The sequence below is a fragment of the Petromyzon marinus genome, chromosome 49, assembly GCF_048934315.1.
Source record: "Petromyzon marinus isolate PM22_M1 ecotype Great Lakes invasive population chromosome 49, UKy_Petmar_22M1.pri1.0, whole genome shotgun sequence".
Classification (NCBI taxonomy): domain Eukaryota; kingdom Metazoa; phylum Chordata; class Hyperoartia; order Petromyzontiformes; family Petromyzontidae; genus Petromyzon; species Petromyzon marinus.
The window spans coordinates 4,144,504-4,162,635 of NC_133715.1; the positions used below are offsets into that span (position 1 = coordinate 4,144,504).

At 46.4% G+C, this 18,132-nt stretch overlaps 1 protein-coding gene across 1 annotated transcript in view; it reads right to left on the reverse strand.

Annotated features, from left to right (window-relative positions):
- The window catches only part of LOC116953040 (sorting nexin-9-like), a 48,003-nt gene extending 31,255 nt beyond the window's left edge, over positions 1-16,748 (reverse strand). Inside the window, exons 1-2 of the mRNA XM_032972876.2 lie at positions 16,644-16,748; positions 8,331-8,414 (exon numbers count right to left, since the gene is read on the reverse strand). Coding sequence (XP_032828767.1) covers positions 8,331-8,414; positions 16,644-16,655 — 96 coding nt within the window. The 5' untranslated portion in view covers positions 16,656-16,748. The remainder of the gene's footprint in view (positions 1-8,330; positions 8,415-16,643) is intronic.
- Positions 16,749-18,132: the final 1,384 nt, after the last annotated feature.

Below are 18,132 nucleotides of genomic sequence, written 5' to 3' on the forward strand. Positions count from 1 at the left end.
ATCATGTGGAAATTTATGGCAGTCAAATTATTTTAATAATCTAAATAATTTAAATGTTTCTAAATGTAGAGGACAAAACCGGAGGCCCCGGGGAAAAAAATTCACGCAACTGGGGTGAGAAGATGAAAACTCCAAATATACAGGCATAAGTGAGGCTGAAACTTTCAAACAGCAAGCTGATATGTTATTGTTATTTTTATTATTGTAATGTGTACTTGACGAGGCACACACAGAGATCTGGAGGCACCACGATTTATTATAACTTCCAGGGCTAGGGATAACACAACTCTTGGGGGAATTCCACCAGACCCCTTGGAAGGGGTCCCCTTATAACTCAGTCCCCTATAGCCAATTCCCCGGGCTCCCCGCGCCGCCGCACCAATCGCTCCGCCCCCGTTCCTCTTCTCTTCCCCCGAGCCGGGCCTCGTGCCGCCCCCGGCCACGCCCCCTGCTCGGTCTCTCGAGACGGAACCGGAGCCAGCGTCACATGTCCTCGGGCCCTCATTTCCGGGCCTACTTTACTCCCCTGCGCTGGCACGCCCCCTCTCTCTCTCTTTCAGCGACGGGACCCCGCCGAGCAGGGCCCGCTTCCCGCAACGTCTCTGTCGACTCCATCCAGCGGTACGTGCACTCACTCACATAAATCGTGGGTGCTTACAGCATACACCCTGTAGGGACACTACTTGCGTCCCTACATTATTACTACTTTTGTTTACCCAGGAAAGCAGCACTGAGTCTTGTGACTCTTTTTCTGGAGAATGGTCCTGCCAAGTTTTCGCAGAAGGGTGCGATGATTGCTACGTAGATTCCAATTGAGTTATTTGCATGCCCATTTCCCAAATTAGGACCGCGACGCCGGCACACGATGAGGCCTACCATTGTCGGTGATGTCATGGGATCTTTAACGTTCACTGTGAAGTAGTCGGACAGTGTTTTTAAGGTTGATGCCGCTGCAAGTATTAACCGTGAGCCAGCACCACGACAGGATTGCACTGTGCTTCTAAACCCAGAAAAGCCATGCTGAGTCTCCCGAGACTTTTGCAAGAGGGTCCTGCCAATTTTTCGTAGCAGAGGGCGATAATTGCAATGTATATTCCAAATGAGTAATTATATGTGTGTGTGTATATATGTGGAAATGTATACACGGTATATAGTGTAGCCGTAGTGTGGCGGTTCGCGTGCTGCGCGACAAATCCAGCGACCCAAGTTAGATTGCCGCTCACGGCCAACACCAGTGATGATTATCCGAACCGGTCCTGGGCCTCACCTAGGTCGACTCTCGCCTCAAATGAATACCTGGTGCGGTGCGTAAACATTGTCATTAAGGAGACAAAGGTGGCCTGGCGTGGTGCTGGCCACCCACCTCCTCGTGTGCCATGCCGGCCTTCATGGGTGCTCGCTAACAGCACTTTCCCCAACAGTATATTAAGGCTATACTGGCAATCTTTGTATTTTTATACATATACATTGCAATTGCCCACCACCTATTAGGCAAGAAGGAGATATAGCAGGTGGTTAAGTTGCATGCTCGTGACCTTAAGGGTTCTGCAAAAAATGCCATCCCCCCCTGTGTCTCTCCAATGTGCAGGCTGCACCAGAATAATGAAATTAAAGACAACGCAAGGCCGTGATTAAACCTATTGTAAACGTGTAATGAGCGACTTCCGCAACACGTCGTGTAGAGGGTACTTCTTCTTTATTCCTCACACTGGGCACAACACAGGCCAACCCTATTCTTCCTTACACTGAGTACAACACTTAGATATTAACGTCTCTTCTGGCTACACAGAGCCGATCACTCGGCATGGTCCCACCGCCCTCACTCGGCCACGCCGATGACGGCGATGGAAACCAAGCAGGAGATCTTCCACGTGGCCGGACGACGGAGAGAGATGTCGGCGAGCAGCGACGCAGCCTGGACCCAAGACCCCACACACGAGCCCCGAGCCCCAGGTCCGCTCCCTCTTATATCCCCCCAGGCGTGGCTAGGCCCCGCCTCCGGCCACGCCCTCTCATGGAACCTTCAAGCAGATTCCCGGAGTATCTCCGCTAGCCGCACCTGTCACCTTTACCCCAGATACACCTCCTTCTATGATTGGTTGTTACTTTAACCGTGCCTGTACCCGTGATTCCCCTTCCAGGCCAGCAGGTGTCACCCTGTCATTACAAATTTAACTACTGTACATTTAATTTGGAGTGACAACAAAGGGGTAGGATAGCATCCGACAGGAAGCCTACAGTGAAGATGGAGTGAGAAGATCAGCTCGTGTACAGGTGCTGGTTGGATTATTGCATCATAAGACTGCCAGGGATGGCGACAGTTTGAGGTAGCCCTTCATCCAGCAGTGGATTGATCATAGCTGACAATTATGATGGTGACATTGTAATTAATGGCATGGTATTTACGATATTCCTTTAATCATGCAAAAATGATAAGTTACTTTGAAACTTTACGTATAAAATAGAATTTTCAAAAGTTCACGCAATAAATAATTATCATTAGGGTAAATAACTTTGGATTTGTTTCAGTACGTTTGACTGAAGTGTGTGGTAGGAATTGCACACACTCGAATAGAATTAAGATGCTGTAATTATCACCGTGTTGGAGGACAGTATATTCTTTGGGAGGTGGCACACAGGTGTGTGCATGAAAACACCACCTGGCAGGCTTGAGTGGTGTGCGGGAAATAATGTGTAATGAGCCTGGCTTACTGATGCACCGCTCTCTTTGGGGAAAGGAAACATGCTAATGGTTATCTTGTTACGCTTGTTTACCCAGAAATACCTGACTCCTTTTTTCAGGAGGGTGCTGCAATGTTTTCACGGTAGGCGGGGCGGGCGGTGATCGCTAAATACACTCCAATCGAGTGGCGAAAAAAAAAGAACAGGCTTTAACCCTTCATGGCAATAAAATAGGAGGCGTTAAGATGTTCAAACAGCAAATAGATACCTATTTCAAGGTGTTAAGTCTGCATTAACCACACATAATTGTGGCAAAACATGCAAACGAACACGCTCTTATAATATATGCCTTGTCTTTGAAACTGATTGGCCTACCCCAGAGACGGCCTTCTTTATGGCCTTGTTTCACCAGCGTCAGACCATTTTGCTAATTTGGACAAAGGCCGACTCTTACCAATGATGCCACAGGTATCTTTAAACGTCCACTGTGATGCAAACGGCACGTGTTTTTAAGGGTTAATTCAACCGAAGCATTAATCAGGGCAGCCCGCTAGATTTGAACCGCGAATTTCTGCAACAAGTGGCCAATCGCTCGGCCATGCCACCAATCCACTGTGTGCATTGTGGATTCCATAAAACTGGAAAAACAACTTTGTACAAGAGCAACGAGCGCTCGGAGTGTAGCAAGCAAATACTCTTAAAAAAGTGTAAAATTCCCTATTCACAAATACCATGCTTCCAGCACAGGGCACTTGTTGACAGCAAGATGCTCCGCATAACCCAGCACGGAGTCAAAAAGAGTGGATTCTGGAGCCTGGCCTTAGGATGACAGGTCTAGTTTGGCCCCGTGTGCCATCCGTGTGTACTCCGCGCCGGATTATGGCGTTTGCACATAGAATGCGTGCTGAGCGAGGCAAGTCTTAACACGTGGCATGGAGTTCATAAAGATGAATCTGGAGTCAGCACCGACATGGAACGTGGAATTTGCAAGGTGGTTATTGGCCTACTGTGCCTACTGTACTACACTGCTACTGCAATACAAACGTGGAATTTGCAAGGTGGTTATTGGCCTACTGTGCCTACTGTACTACACTGCTACTGCAATACAAATACTGTACGGTATTTCTAGTATGATGATGATTTATAGCACTCAATCTTTCCACTGCTGGATGAGAATCTTTCCACTGCTGGAAGAATGCCCTCTAAGCCATCAAAACCTCTCACGGGTTCACGATGCAACACTCCATTTGGAGGACGCACGCGGGGGGTTATGCCATTCATTGCTCCATCTCTGCGGTGGACGTAATCTTATGCGGATTTCCTCTTTGGGTCTGCACTATGCTGTTGGCATCAACCACTGGCTATCCTCCCTTCTAGCGATGATGTGTCATGCCCAAAGCCCACTTACGGTTTTGAATTCCAGTACCACGCTGATCTGTCTCCCACACTTTTTATACTCCATCTCTCTGGCATCTCTATTTGTTTGCTATGAAGAAGAGAACTATTGCCTGATACGTCACCTATTACATATCTTTCCTGGTAAGGCCACATTGCTATTGACGAACGTGGTGTTTTTTTTGTCTTCCCTCTATATCGTTTTTCACATCCGCATTTAAAAATAGTTATTAATTGTACAGCTCTCCGCAGAGCAACTCGCAACCTCCTGCTCTCGACAGCAAGGTCCAGGATCATCGCTGCTGGGTGTCGTTTCTCCGTGACAGCCCGCGCCGTCTGGAACAGAGCCATCATCATCGTCCCACTGCTACACATTTCGCAGCAGCATTCAATCTACACTGACTTTTAAGATACGCTTAGAGGCCACACCTCTTCCTTAAAGGCCCCACCTATTTCTTTTGGCACTCGAGCAGCAACACTCAGCTTGGCTCCGCAGCTCAATCACGGTCGCTTATGTCTGTGAAATATTGTGCACGTTATAAACCGCACTATTATTATTATGCTCCTTAAAGCACTTGTTTTGACATGGTGGGATTTAACTCGGCTCAACCGCTATTCTACACTTACTCATGGCGATATCTTTAGGAGCTAAATGCCAATGTCGAGGTATACTGGTGATGAGAGAGCTTCAGGAGAGAGTTTGTGCAGTTTTGCTTTTCCTCCTGTGATGAAGCGCAGACCACGATAGTTTACTATCCAGTCCATAATTGCACGGGTTGCATAGCCACAGTCGGACTGCGGCTTGTCTGTAATTTACTTTTCAAGGAGACGTGCACAGCGGCCAGTTGATGGGGTTCCACCGCTGACATCGCAGGCCACTGGCGTCGCTCGGTTGTCGAACTTTAACGTTTTGAAATGCTTGTGAAATCATACAGAACAAAGAACTCCCAATGCGTTCGCCAATAACGCTGCCGTAAAAGAAATAGGTGACGCTTTGAGCAAAGGCCCTTCTTCATTGCACATAGAGCGGCAAGAGGGCATCTTTTTCCATGCAATTGTCATCAGTCATTGTTTTAATTTGGTTCGCGTGCTTTAAAACTATTACATAAGTTTTAGCTGAAACAGGCAGAGGTCAGCAAAATAGGCTAATGGCAGGGCACCACTATTTTGTCTTGGCTTGCAAATGCTGTCGTCAATGTTGTTGTTGATTGCGAATGCAGTTATGGTTTTTGTCATTGACAAAATCAGACTGAGAAGATACTTTTCGGCAGGAGATGGAATTAGACAAGCTGCACGTTCAGTTGATTTGGTCAGGCGGTAAGAGTGAGCGGCTTGCAATCGGAAAGTTGCGAGTTCAAATCCCAGTTGAGGGGTTGACTCAACCCATCACCCCTCTGGGGATCAGCAAAATGAATACCACTGTTTTTCGGGGAAGTCAGAATTAGAATCTTTATTCATACTGGAGGAATCCGACGAGCTATAAAGCTCTTTTTCAAAGATGTCCAGTAGGGGCAGTTCAGAAAATTACAACAACAAACAATACAAAAACACGATAGGAGTGCAAAGTATAGGAAAGGTAAACAAATCACTAAAATAAATAAAAACTAAACTATTTTTATTTTATATTATATTTCAGAAACAACCTTGCCACAATTGATCGCTCATCGAAGTAGCTTATCATGTGGAAATTTATAGCAGCCTAATAATCTAAGTTAACAATGGTTGTTTTGTAGATAAACTCACCCCTGCCATAGCAACGTGGAATTTCCACCACTGGCTCAGGGCTGTAATCAGAAGGCGAGCACCAATGCCTCAATGTTCATTTGGGCAGGAAATCATTTAGACTTTTTTTTTTAACTGCAACTCCACCACCACAAGCTGTTTTTTTTTTTCCATTACAACTTTAGTCCAGTTGCTCCCCATTACAATTAGTGCAGCTGCACTGAACTTCAGAGTCACGCTCAAGGGGGGGGGGGGCGGCAATAAACGGTAAGGGTGTTCAATAAAGTTACCGTACTCCTGTGCAGCCTTAGGGCTCCGCATCGCTATACGGCAGCGCTGTAAAGTCCAATGTTACTTCCGAATGGCATTTTAAAAGCAACTGAAAAGAGCATTATAACTGCGTATCGAGTCTGGTCATGCATTCGTGAGTCCGGTTGTGTTCCTCCCTGTTCAGTGTCAGTGTCCGCCTGTGTGAGTGTGTAATGGGCAGCGGTCTGCTGTTGTGTGACGAACAAATTGCATTGCACTGCATTCTCAACGGCGACTCTGTAGTAAAAAAAACTAACTGGCTCACGTGAGTGTTTTGACGTGGAAAATAAAAGATTGCCAATAGTCGTAATGAGCCGGCTCCATCAGGTGGATTAATTATTCCAACGTTTTTAGGGCCGAAACATTTGAAATCGTTTTTTTCCGTTAAAATAATTCAGTAAATTTTTTTTTACGTATGCTCATGGAGAAAAGTGCTTGTGTCTTTCTATTTCTGTGTCTAAATACCTCTGTCTCACACGTCTCCTTGTCCCTTTGCATCTACATAATTTCCTCCTCTCCGTAACTGTGTGTTTCTGTGTCTGAGTCCCATGTCTCTCCGTTTGTCTCTGTCCGTTTGTATCTTCGTGTCTCTCTGTATGTATTGTGTATCCATGTATCGCTCTGTCCTTCTTTGTGTCCTTGCCTCTCTGTGTCTGTAGCTGAATGAACCAACGGCAAAATGTGGCGACATCAACAGCATTATTCATGACGTCTCTTCTGTTGCTAATCCTATGCAAAATACTATTGTATAATGGACTATTTAAGTAATTTGCATACTGTAACATCTGTTCCCTGCTACAGGCAACGTTTATATTCATGCGGCGCACCAGTCACTTCGTTTCAACTTCTCAATAGCAATACCGCAAATTCCTGCTGCCTTAAGACTCCGTTTTACTACCGCTGTGAGTTCGTCTACAGTTACCAATTTTTTCCAAGGCTTCAGCATTCGCTGCCACTTGCACGTGGCATTTGCTTTCAGACTGATGCTTCTCATCGATTCTCCTGAGTCCGGCTGGGATCCTCCCTGTTCTAAAGCCGTTCTAAAGCTGGCTAAACCAGCTCTGACTAACCTCCAACAGCTCCAACAGTGTCCTCTTTTCTGAAAGTTGTCTACCGTGGCCGCTACGCCTCACTGGGCTTAGAACTCGTCTTGTCACACAAGGCAAGATCCTCCTTAAAACGAGTCTCGAGTCTCAACGAGGCTTCCCAAACACAGAATTTTACAACTTGCTTGTGTAAACTGTTAATTAATTCATTAACATATTGATTGTCAAGCACAAAATACGTGCGTCGAATCGTGCACGTGAGAAGCTATGATAATTCGAGTAAATTGCAAGTAAATTCTACCGGCAGCTGCACAATTTAAAAAGGTCATTACAGACACTATCATGATGACGCGGGCAATCATACGTCTAATAATGAAGTGGCTTTTCTCTTAGGCATAGTATGTCAACCACTGAGCACTATAATTCATACAGACATAATTTGCCCACCTTTCTGAATGGACATGTCTTGAAATGCTCATAAAATACCACGGCATTGGACGTACTCAGAAGAACTGACTAACCATCCATGCATGTGTTCAGTTTAGTGACTACGTTAAGCCAAATGCTTCTGCCATAGGTAAACTATATTTAATTAAAATTACTGTCACATTCAGCATGACACGGAAAACAGTGACTTACAAATGTTGCACCTAAGGTTGCCTAAATTGTGGAATTGCCAGTCTCCATTTAAAGCTTTCGTGACTGCAAGGATTCATCTTCTTTGGTTCTTTCGGTAAAGTCACGTAGAATTAGAATAAAATAAAATAACACAATAAAATTCTCACGTTTCGGCCACTTGTGTTGTGGCCGGAACGTTGTGATAATTTTATTGTTATTTAATTTTGTTATTTTATTCTCATTTCTATGTGACTTTACCGAAAGAACCAAAGAAGATGAATTGCCAGTCTGTTAGTCAACTCCGTCCCTTTTTCTGAAAGCATCTGCCATATCTTCTTCCTGCTTGCACCAGCAATCAGCCCCATCCTGAGCCAGTCTCCCAGTCATTGCCTGCCTTTGCCCTTCCGACCTACCTTGTTGTTGCACTCGTCCACAACAGGTGCCTACGTGTGTGCCGGAGCCTCGCTCGAGGGAATTTCCACGGCTCTAGGGTGACACGCGCAAGTGGCGCTTTGGTGGACAGGGACGGGGGAGAGAACGCGGGAGCCGGGCACACACCTGGGCGACGATGGTCAGGATGTCTCCCTCGTTGACCGTCAGCTCGCCCTCAGCCTCCGCCGTGAAGTCAAACAGGACCTGGGCCTACGCACGGGAGGGAGCGCAGGGCGGGGATCACATGGTGATCAGGCAATGACGTTTTGATGAAGCAGCAGAATAATAACCAAGATGCCATTGGTTACTCGCGAATGCCTCTTCTTTCGTCTCAAAATATAGGTCAATCATATGTTAAGTTGGATACCAGAGCTGTTTGGAGTGATTCTGTGTCTGCAAGGTGCCAGGGTGGCAAGATGTTAACTACCTTGCCTTGTATACAGGAGATCATGGGTTCGACCTCGACCCTCAAGCCTGTATATTTGGAGTTTGCATGTTCTCCTCGTAGTCGCGTGATAGGTCACTTCGCTGAGCTATCATTTGTGGCCAGGTTTCTTCTGAAAATGAGCTGCATAGCTCAGTGGGCCTTACCTGGTAAAATAAGAAAAAATTGTTGAGTTTTAGTTTAGTTTCTTCCCTCGCATGGCTCGACTTTCAAATGCCCCCCCCCCCCATCGTTTCGTTACCCAATCTATCATAAGAACCTTGCTCAATTTGTAAATCCAGGGATTTAGGAGTTCAATGCCTGATGAAGGCTCACAGCAGTTTGAGCTAAACGTCATTGTACGTTTATGATAAACTCAGTCAGGCCACCGGTGAGGAGCTTTATTGATCAGAATTAATATAATGGGACGTACAAATAATATCTGTAAACGTGAAAATCTTGTCGGGTGGTGGAGGGGGTTAATGTCCAATAGTTTGGCATAAAACTACCAACCAAAAGCTGATACGGATAATTGCATTGGCTACAAAAACGTATGTTTTAAGCTCACTTACAAGTGAATCTCTAACAGTGGACTCTACACAAGCCACACAAAAGAATAACACTGTGCCCCAGCATCAACAAGGCTCTTTGCCAGGGAAGATTTTGAACTACACAGAGCCAAACAACACATAGCAGCCAGGGCTTAATATATACTGATTCACCGGCACAGCTCAAAAATTCACCCAACGGGCCTCTGTTGAAGCCCTTAAAGTATTAACGGACTTTCTCGATCCAAATAAAAACAGCCAACACATTTTGACGATTACCGCATTTTCCCGCATATAGCCCGTATACGCATATAACCCGCAGACGCATATACCCCGCAAAAATAGCGTTTTGTGTAAAATACATTTCATAGAGTCCGCATAGTCATATACCCCGCATGCATTCATTTCTTTAACGTCGTTACCGCAGCTTAATTCCATAATATTAATACAAAGTTTACATTTGTAATTAATTCCACTATCAATTGTCAACATTAAAATCATAACATGCACAAAAAAACTAACCGGAAACGAGTGAACTTAAAACAGTAAATAAGTAACAAAAGTAAATATCTAATAAATAAGTAACACATAACTGGTAGAAAAGTAAGCATACTGTTAGGCTTACCAGCATTCGACCTCATCATATTACAGCTTACCGTACGTAGTATTTTACCGATTGTAAAGCTTAACAACGGTGAATGAGATTGGCAGATGTGTTTATTTAATAAACATTGTCATTGATTAGCTCAACTAGTGGCTGTATCAGAACAATGAGCTAGCACTTCTGACATCTTGACTGAATCTGGCTACCCGGTATCAAATACAGACCTCATTGGTGTAGCGAATATGGGCTCACATACGCACAAAGGGTGCCATGTTTGGTGTTCATGTTACACACCTGACACAATTATAACACCTACACTTGACTAGTCATGTTTATTCTTCAGTGTTTATGCTGGAGCCTCAGACAGCCACAATAATCCACTCTACCGAGGTTCCTAGTTAGCGCTCAATACACAAACATCCATACTAAGGCAGGTGCAGCCTTTTTAGGGTTCAGAGTTTATACTCAAGAGAGATAAACTTTTATGAAGCTTGGTAAAACCAAGACCCTCTTAAAATGTAATAATTTGTAGTTTGGGGCCGTCCATAAATGACGTCACGCAATTTTGGACGATTTTTGACCCCCTCCCTTCGTCAAACGTCACAAAAAGTCAGACCCCCCGTCAAATATAACGTCACAAAGCTCTGCCCCCCCCCAAAAAAAAATCATGGTTCAAATCGCTTTAAACTATTGTCATTATAGTGCGTATTTAATGTGGCGCTGCACTCTGATGTAGAAAACATTTATTAAAAAGTCTATTTAATTAAGTAGAACGTGTTGTCTATATTTAAAGTTGCGCATATTAATGTGACGTCACATTTCTCAAACCCCCCCCTCGTCACACATCGTCACAAATGTCTGACCCGCCCCCCCCAGGTGCGTGACGTCATTTATGGACGGCCCCTTTATGCCCAAGGTTTAGGTAGCCGGACTAACATGTCAATCTAAAGAGTTTCATATTATCGTATGATCTGAAAGAATACTCGGTGCTATTTCCGCTACGGTTTACACTGTCGGTATTGAAGGCACGGTTGTCTTGAGGCAGATGCTCGGAATTACGTGGAAGGACCGGAACAAGGAATGCAGACGTCTAGAATTTTGGTGATTTCGAAAACGTTTTTTGGTTTGGCCATGTTTGTTTGTTGGAGTACAGAGTTAGACTGATGGCCTTAATCTAAGTTGTCTTGTGGTTGTTGTTGTTGTTGTTTGACTTCCATCCCACTGGGATTTTTGCACACAGCGTTGGTGTACGGTGCTTTTTCTGAAATATTTTGCTGTTTTTTCATGGATTTTATGTTTGCACAGTCACATAGTCACTTTAAGATGTTTTCTTGTTCATGTTTTTTGTTTGTTGCGGTTGCACCCGATTCAAGAGCCGAATGGCTCACAGGGCTATACTAAATAAATGAAACTGAATAGTGGCATAGATATGATTGGGCAAAAAGTGTTCCGGTGGGTAGGACGTGTGCAGGGTGGAGGAGGGCCAAATGCCGGCACAGGAATTGGAGTGGTTCTCCACGAGTACGGCAATCAAAGGGAAGTCTAAGTAAGACCAGATGGTGGCCTACAGGTTTGGCAGATCTTGGGAGCCCGCGAAACTACTGTGCAGCAGCTGCGGGATTTCGCGTAGGGTAGAAAGAGTTGGCGGTGGCCATCAATAGCTTTGGGCATGATGGCGTATTTATCTTGTTCATTTATCAAGGTAACCACAAGGTGACATCACCATTCGTTTCGCAGAATAATTTCTTATGACAAGTGCCATGGTGCACCTTTCATTACGAAAACACACACATGCACACGGTGACTGTTGCAAACTGTTTACAGCTTAATTTATAAAGAAGCCCTGTTAAAGCACCTCATGTGAACACAAAGTTAACCACATCAAAGAGCACAATGGCTTTATGTCATTACAAATGTCATGCGTCTTTGAAAACGAACACTTTGTAAACTTGACTAGTTCCTTCCCCAGGCTGATGCAACAACCGTAAGTTGCATTTGTACGAATATAGCCACGTCTCAAGAATAACACGACAGATGAGGTGCCAGTCGCACTTAAGACGGTGGCACTGTATCGCACGTTAATTCACATCTCTCGCTAACAGCACCCAAATGCCATTTAAAATCCTTGATCTAAAGTACCTTTCCACTTGCTCTCTGTTGTGACTCATTGCAATATTATTCTAATGTGCATTATGATTTGTATGCATGTACACCTATGTGCACTGGAAAAACTACTTCTAAATTTATCTGTTTGCTGCATCGGGCATTTTTTGTTCGTATAGAGTATATGGAGACGTGTACAGTACATGCATAATGATCTGTAATGCTATGCATGGCAAACAGATTTTAAATACGTACCAAAATAGGTAAACAGATATATACAAAGGATGGTGTACACAAGCCATCAGCAGCAAGGCCTTCTGGGAGTGCATGTCAGGAGCATTGATTCAGTAAAAGAAAACTCTGGACCAGTTTCAACATACAACAGCCGAGTTAGGCTTGCTTGAATCAAAGCTCGTGATCTTCCAGATGTTACAGATAAGGATCCTGTTTTTATGATATGAAGTATTTTAAGATATCGGGTATTTTAAATATTTAGTATTAATCGTGACTAGGAATCAAACTCGGTTCACTGGCTTGAAAGTGCAATGTGCTAACCAGAGCACCAACACACTACTCTTCACTAACCTGCACCTACTAGCATGGGTGAAACAGTCATACAACCCCCACAGCCAACGCGGTATGGGGAGGTCTTCATCCAGCAGTGGATTGGTACAGCACTGTATGGTACATTATTTTCTATGCTGATATAAATAAAAATATTCGGTGATGCTGCCCCATTGGAAGTATTGCACAATTAACAAACCAATTCAATACATTTATTAAAAAAAAATACTGTGCGGCCTTAAAAGTAATATAATAGACAACGTTTCAAGAAATGGCTCATATTTATTTTAGCCATGATCAGGAATCGAATTTGTGTGACTGGGTTCACAGTGGAATAATGTAACAACCGCACCAACACAATGTGCTGTGAAGAAGCCTTAAGCATCGCCTAGTATATATTTTTTTTCCCTTTTAAGGTCTGTGTTATTGTGAAATGTGTTGAGGTTTTTTTCTATTAAAATGAGCATATAAATGGAGGATTTAAACATACATTTAATATTACATTTATCCGGTGAGATGTGGGAAACAAGCAGGCGAAAAGATAAACTAAAAATATGCATTTGCATCCCGTTATCTGCAGAAACTACTTTGCTTCAGTCGCTTAGTGGCAATACTATGCAAGACAAAATCCATGTGGTGCTTGAATGCTCTTATACATTGAAAAAAAAGGCCATCGGAAAGATCTGCCGGTTATTTTTTTATTGATCTTATCTGCGTCTTGTGGACAACCGCAAGGCTAATTCACAATTTGGAAACCTGCTTAGCAGCTGCACCAAAGCATAATCAAATCACATCTTTAAAACTCCACAGCATTGATTCAATCCCACGTATTTACTTCATCTATAGACAAAGGAGTCATGTGGTCTGCTTTCGGGCACCACTTTCTCGGGTCTCACGCTGCCACTCGGCAATTTCAGTGACCGCTACCGTATTTCTCTGACTTAAAAAAAACCCTGTAATATAACTCAAATTCCAAGTCTCTCAAAGGCATACAAATAAACTGAGACGATATTAACCATCTCTGATATGCCGAAGACAGTAATTCTAGCAACGAATGGAAGGAGATTTTTGGAAATGGGAAAACAAAACTTGGTATAGAATGCTAAGTGAGGCTCAAGTTAAATGACGGGACTCATTTTTTGCGCAACTAGTTCGGTAAACAAATGAATAAACCTGTTGGACGGGTACACGAGGAACAGACCTCGAAGTATGTATACCTCTAGGGCAGTGGAGAAGAGCAGGCTGGAGTACTTTTGGCAAGTTGAACTTGACAAATGACAAGCAACAAATCAATGTGCATGCAGAAGACAGTTTTAAATCGGCGTATATTGCCTACAATGCCACTGAGATCAGAAACGTGGACGATAGCAAAGACAATGGACCAATTCAACAATTGCCTACCTCGCCCCCCTCTCATCTCACTCCAATCACTCTCCCCTCTCATCTCACTCCACTCCACACACACTCCACTTTCTGTTGGGAGCCACCAGTCGAAATTCGCTCTGTAGGTCGCTTATTCTCCTCTGCTAGGGCCTTCAAAAACATTCTTCCCCTCTGCCTATGACTTGACTGCCCTCTTTCCCACTCTCTCTAAAACGAGTATGCCCATGCACCGTTTCTCGACAGCATCTTGAGCAGCGAAAAACATTGAAATGCTATAAACCCAAAATCGTACTGTACAGACTCTCACTGGCCTTTGGTAAATACCTCCAAGTTCATTCTCATGTCAAAATGGTTAGGATGGGTGGCAATAGGTTTATGATGCTGGTAGTGGTGCGAGGGAAGAAGCAATCGTGAAATAAACTGAAGGTTTCTAAGCAACTCGAGGTGCCCCCGGATTTATATACAAAAAAAGTGATGCATCAAATATCATCAGCTCATAATCAGATTCTACTTAACATGAGATAATGAAGATACAAAGTGAATCAACTATCTCAAATCCGCCTGGTCTGCAAGACATCTGTCTCATTTCAATACATCTCCGTCTCGCTTGTATCTCCTCTCCACTCATCACCAGTGCCATCTCTATCACCTACCTACAGCTCTTCTGTCATCTCACGAGGAGTGTATCAATCTAAAGCGGGGTGGTGTCCAACAAAAACTGTCCACTTCGGGTCCCCCAACCGGGCAGCACCCACCACTGGATTTCACTCCGCGTGTTGACCCAGGAAATGCCCACAGAGTCTCATGATTTTCAGCAGGAGGGTAACTTTACTGCCGGGGTTTCACAGTAAGGTGATGACTGCCATGTAAATTCCAAACGAGTTCTGTAATTTGCCGGGGGGGGGGGGGGGGGTAATATTTGAAATGTGGCAAGCATTTGGAGGCCATGCCGCTGGCACGCACACAATGCCATATTCTTGCGAATGCCATCATCGGTTCTGCAACGTCCACCTTGAAGAAAACACGGCGTGCTGTGTTTTAAGAGTGTTACGGTTAATACACACAGTAGGTATTAATCAGGGCGACCGCTGGCTTTCGAACCGCGGTCCTCTAAAACCGCTAGGGCCATGCCACACCGCCCGCCGCTGGTGGTGGTGTTGTTGCGAGTGTAGTTAGCGGTAGTGTTTAGCACAGCGAGTGTAGTTAGTGACGGTCGAGTGAGTTTGGCTGTAGTTTTACTGTTTGCAGCGACTGCTCACGAACACTGAGCCATGGAGGCCATTGTGGTGACATCATCATCATCACAACCACCACCATCATCATCATCACAACCACCACCATCATCACAACCATCATCATCATAACCACCACCATCATCATCACAACCACCACCACCATCATCATCACCACCACCACCATCATCATCACCATCATCATCAGCACAACCACCACCATCATCATCACAACCATCATCATCACAACCACCACCACCACCATCATCACAACCACCACCATCATCATCACAACCACCACCATCATCATCACAACCACCATCATCACAACCACCACCATCATCATAACCACCACCATCATCATAACCACCACCATCATCATCATAACCACCACCATCATCATCATAACCACCACCATCATCATCACAACCACCACCATCATCACAACCACCACCATCATCATCAACAGCACGGTGATGGACACAACCACCTCGTCTGCGGAGTTCGCCTTTCTCATCATCGTGACGAGGCGAACAGATAACGAGGAAGAGCGAGGGACGCGGAGGAGTGAAGAAGTGGCAGGCAGGAGTGAGGAGTGACACGGGGGAATGAGTGAGAGTGAGGGGAGAGTGAGGGGTGAGGGAGAGTGAGGAGTGACTCGGAGGGGTGAGGGAGAGTGAGGGGAGAGTGAGAGTGAGGAGTGACGGGCAGGAGTGAGGAGTGACACGGGGGAATGAGTGAGAGTGTGAGGAGTGAAGGAGTGGCAGGCAGGAGTGAGGGGTGAGGGAGAGTGAAGAGTGACGGGCAGGAGTGAGCGACACCGAGTGGTGAGGGACAAGGAGGAGTGAGCGAGAGTGAGGAGGAGTGACAAGACAGGAGTGAGGAGTGACACGGAGGGGTGAGGGAGAGTGAGGGGAGAGTGAGGGGTGAGGGAGAGTGAGAGAGAGTGACAGTGAGGGGTGAGGGAGAGTGAGGGGAGAGTGAGAGTGAGGGGAGAGTGAGGGGTGAGGGAGAGTGCGGGGTGAGGGAGAGTGAGGAGTGAGCGAGAGTGAGGAGTGACAAGACTGGAGTGAGGAGTGACACGGAGGGGTGAGGGAGAGTGAGGGGAGAGTGAGGGGTGAGGGAGAGTGAGGGGAGAGTGAGGGGTGAGGGAGAGTGAGGAGTGAGCAAGAGTGAGGAGTGAGCGAGAGTGAGAAGTGACAAGACAGGAGTGAGGAGGAGTGACAAGACAGGAGTGAGGAGTGACACGGAGGGGTGAGGGACATGGCGAGTGTGAGTGAGAGTGTGAGGAGTGACGCGGAGGGGTTTGAGGGATAGGGAGGACAGAGAACAGCGAGTGAGGATGACACTGCACAGAGAGAGGCGGTGGTGGTGGTGAGGCACAGAGACTCGCTTCGCCATTGCCGCGAGTGAGGAGAGAGGAGTGAGACCGTGGGTAGGGGGGGGGGTGACACGGAGGGGTGAGGAGGGAGACTTAGGACAGCAAACTCTGAAAAGTGATGAGGTGTGAGGAGGAGGTGTGAGGAGGAGGAGGTGTGAGGGACACGGGCGAGTGACAACACGGAGGGGGGAGAGACTTACTTGCCTCGCCATGGCTGTGAGGGAGCCGATCTGCGGCGGAAACTCGAGTGGGCGGGGCGAGAGAAGCGCCGAGTCAGCAGCGGGGGCGCTGGGGTTCGGGGTGTGTGTGTCACGGTGTGTGTGTGTCACGGTGTGTGTGTGTCACGGTGTGTGTGTGTCACGGTGTGTGTGTGTCACGGTGTGTGTGTGTCACGGTGTGTGTGTGTCACGGTGTGTGTGTGTGTCACGGTGTGTGTGTGTCACGGTGTGTGTGTGTCCGGCAAAAACAACCCCCTCCCTCCTCGCGGTGCCGGACGGGCAACTCTGTCGTGGACAGTGCTGTGGGGGGAGATCCAATTTTGATTGGCTCCTCCCCTCATGGCATATGTGTCCACCACAGGGGCTAAACGGGGGCTCTGGACGGATGCGAGGGGCTGGTAACCCCTCCACCTTCAATTAATTACCACGAAACCACGAGTTAAACTGAAATATGTAACTAATAAGCTTGTGCCGGAGGCCCCGGGGGGCCAGGCGTCTATGACGTCTCCTGGCCAAACCCCAATTGGCGGAGCCAGGAGATTGAATACCTACCCTCGGGGCTACTCCAGAAACAACGAAAAGCCACTACGGGTGGCCACGTGGAATGTTCGAACGCTCACTGCAGAGGAGAGGCTGCCACTCCTCTGTCGGGAGCTGGACCGGTACCGCCTGGATCTATGCGGCATTCAGGAGGTCCGGTGGACCGGCTCTGGCTCCTGCCACCATGAGGGGTGGACAGTCCTCTACTCGGGGCAGCAGACTGCCAAACAACAGGGTGTGGGTCTTCTTTTGAACAAAAGAATGAAGGGGGCGTGGGAGCGTGGCGGTGAGGTGTGGGAAGCTGTAAGCCCCAGGCTACTTTGGGCTCGCCTTCCCATCAACCGGAGGCGAGGAATGTTGGTTGTGGTTACTTATGCCCCCACCGAAGATGAACATCCGTGGAGGGATGCAGGCAAAGCCGATGAGTCAGATGCCTTCTATGACCTCCTGTCACAGGTGCTGGCTAAAGTGGCCCCTCGGGATAGAGTCATCATGTTGGGTGACTTCAATGCCCGAGTTGGTCATGATACTGGCACCTGGTCTGGAGTGATTGGAGGGCATGGGCCAGATCAGCTCAATAACAACGGTAGGAGGCTGCTAGATTTTTGTGCAGCCAATGGGCTTGTAATTACCAACACGCTGTTCCGGCATCGGCGCATCCACACAATATCATGGATGCATGCCGGGTCCAAGCAAGAACATCTGCTGGACTACATAGTGACGGACCAGCGAATGCGAGCCCATGTCCTTGACACCAGGACCTACCGTGGAGCTGATCTGCCCTCTGACCATCGACTAGTCATCTGTAAGATGCGCCTGCCATTCTTCCACTCCGGTGGTGGGTGTACACCCAGGACCCCATTCCAACATAAAGTGGCCTGGTCTCAGTTATCTGATGAAAGTTGCAAGCGAGAATTTCATCATCGCTTGT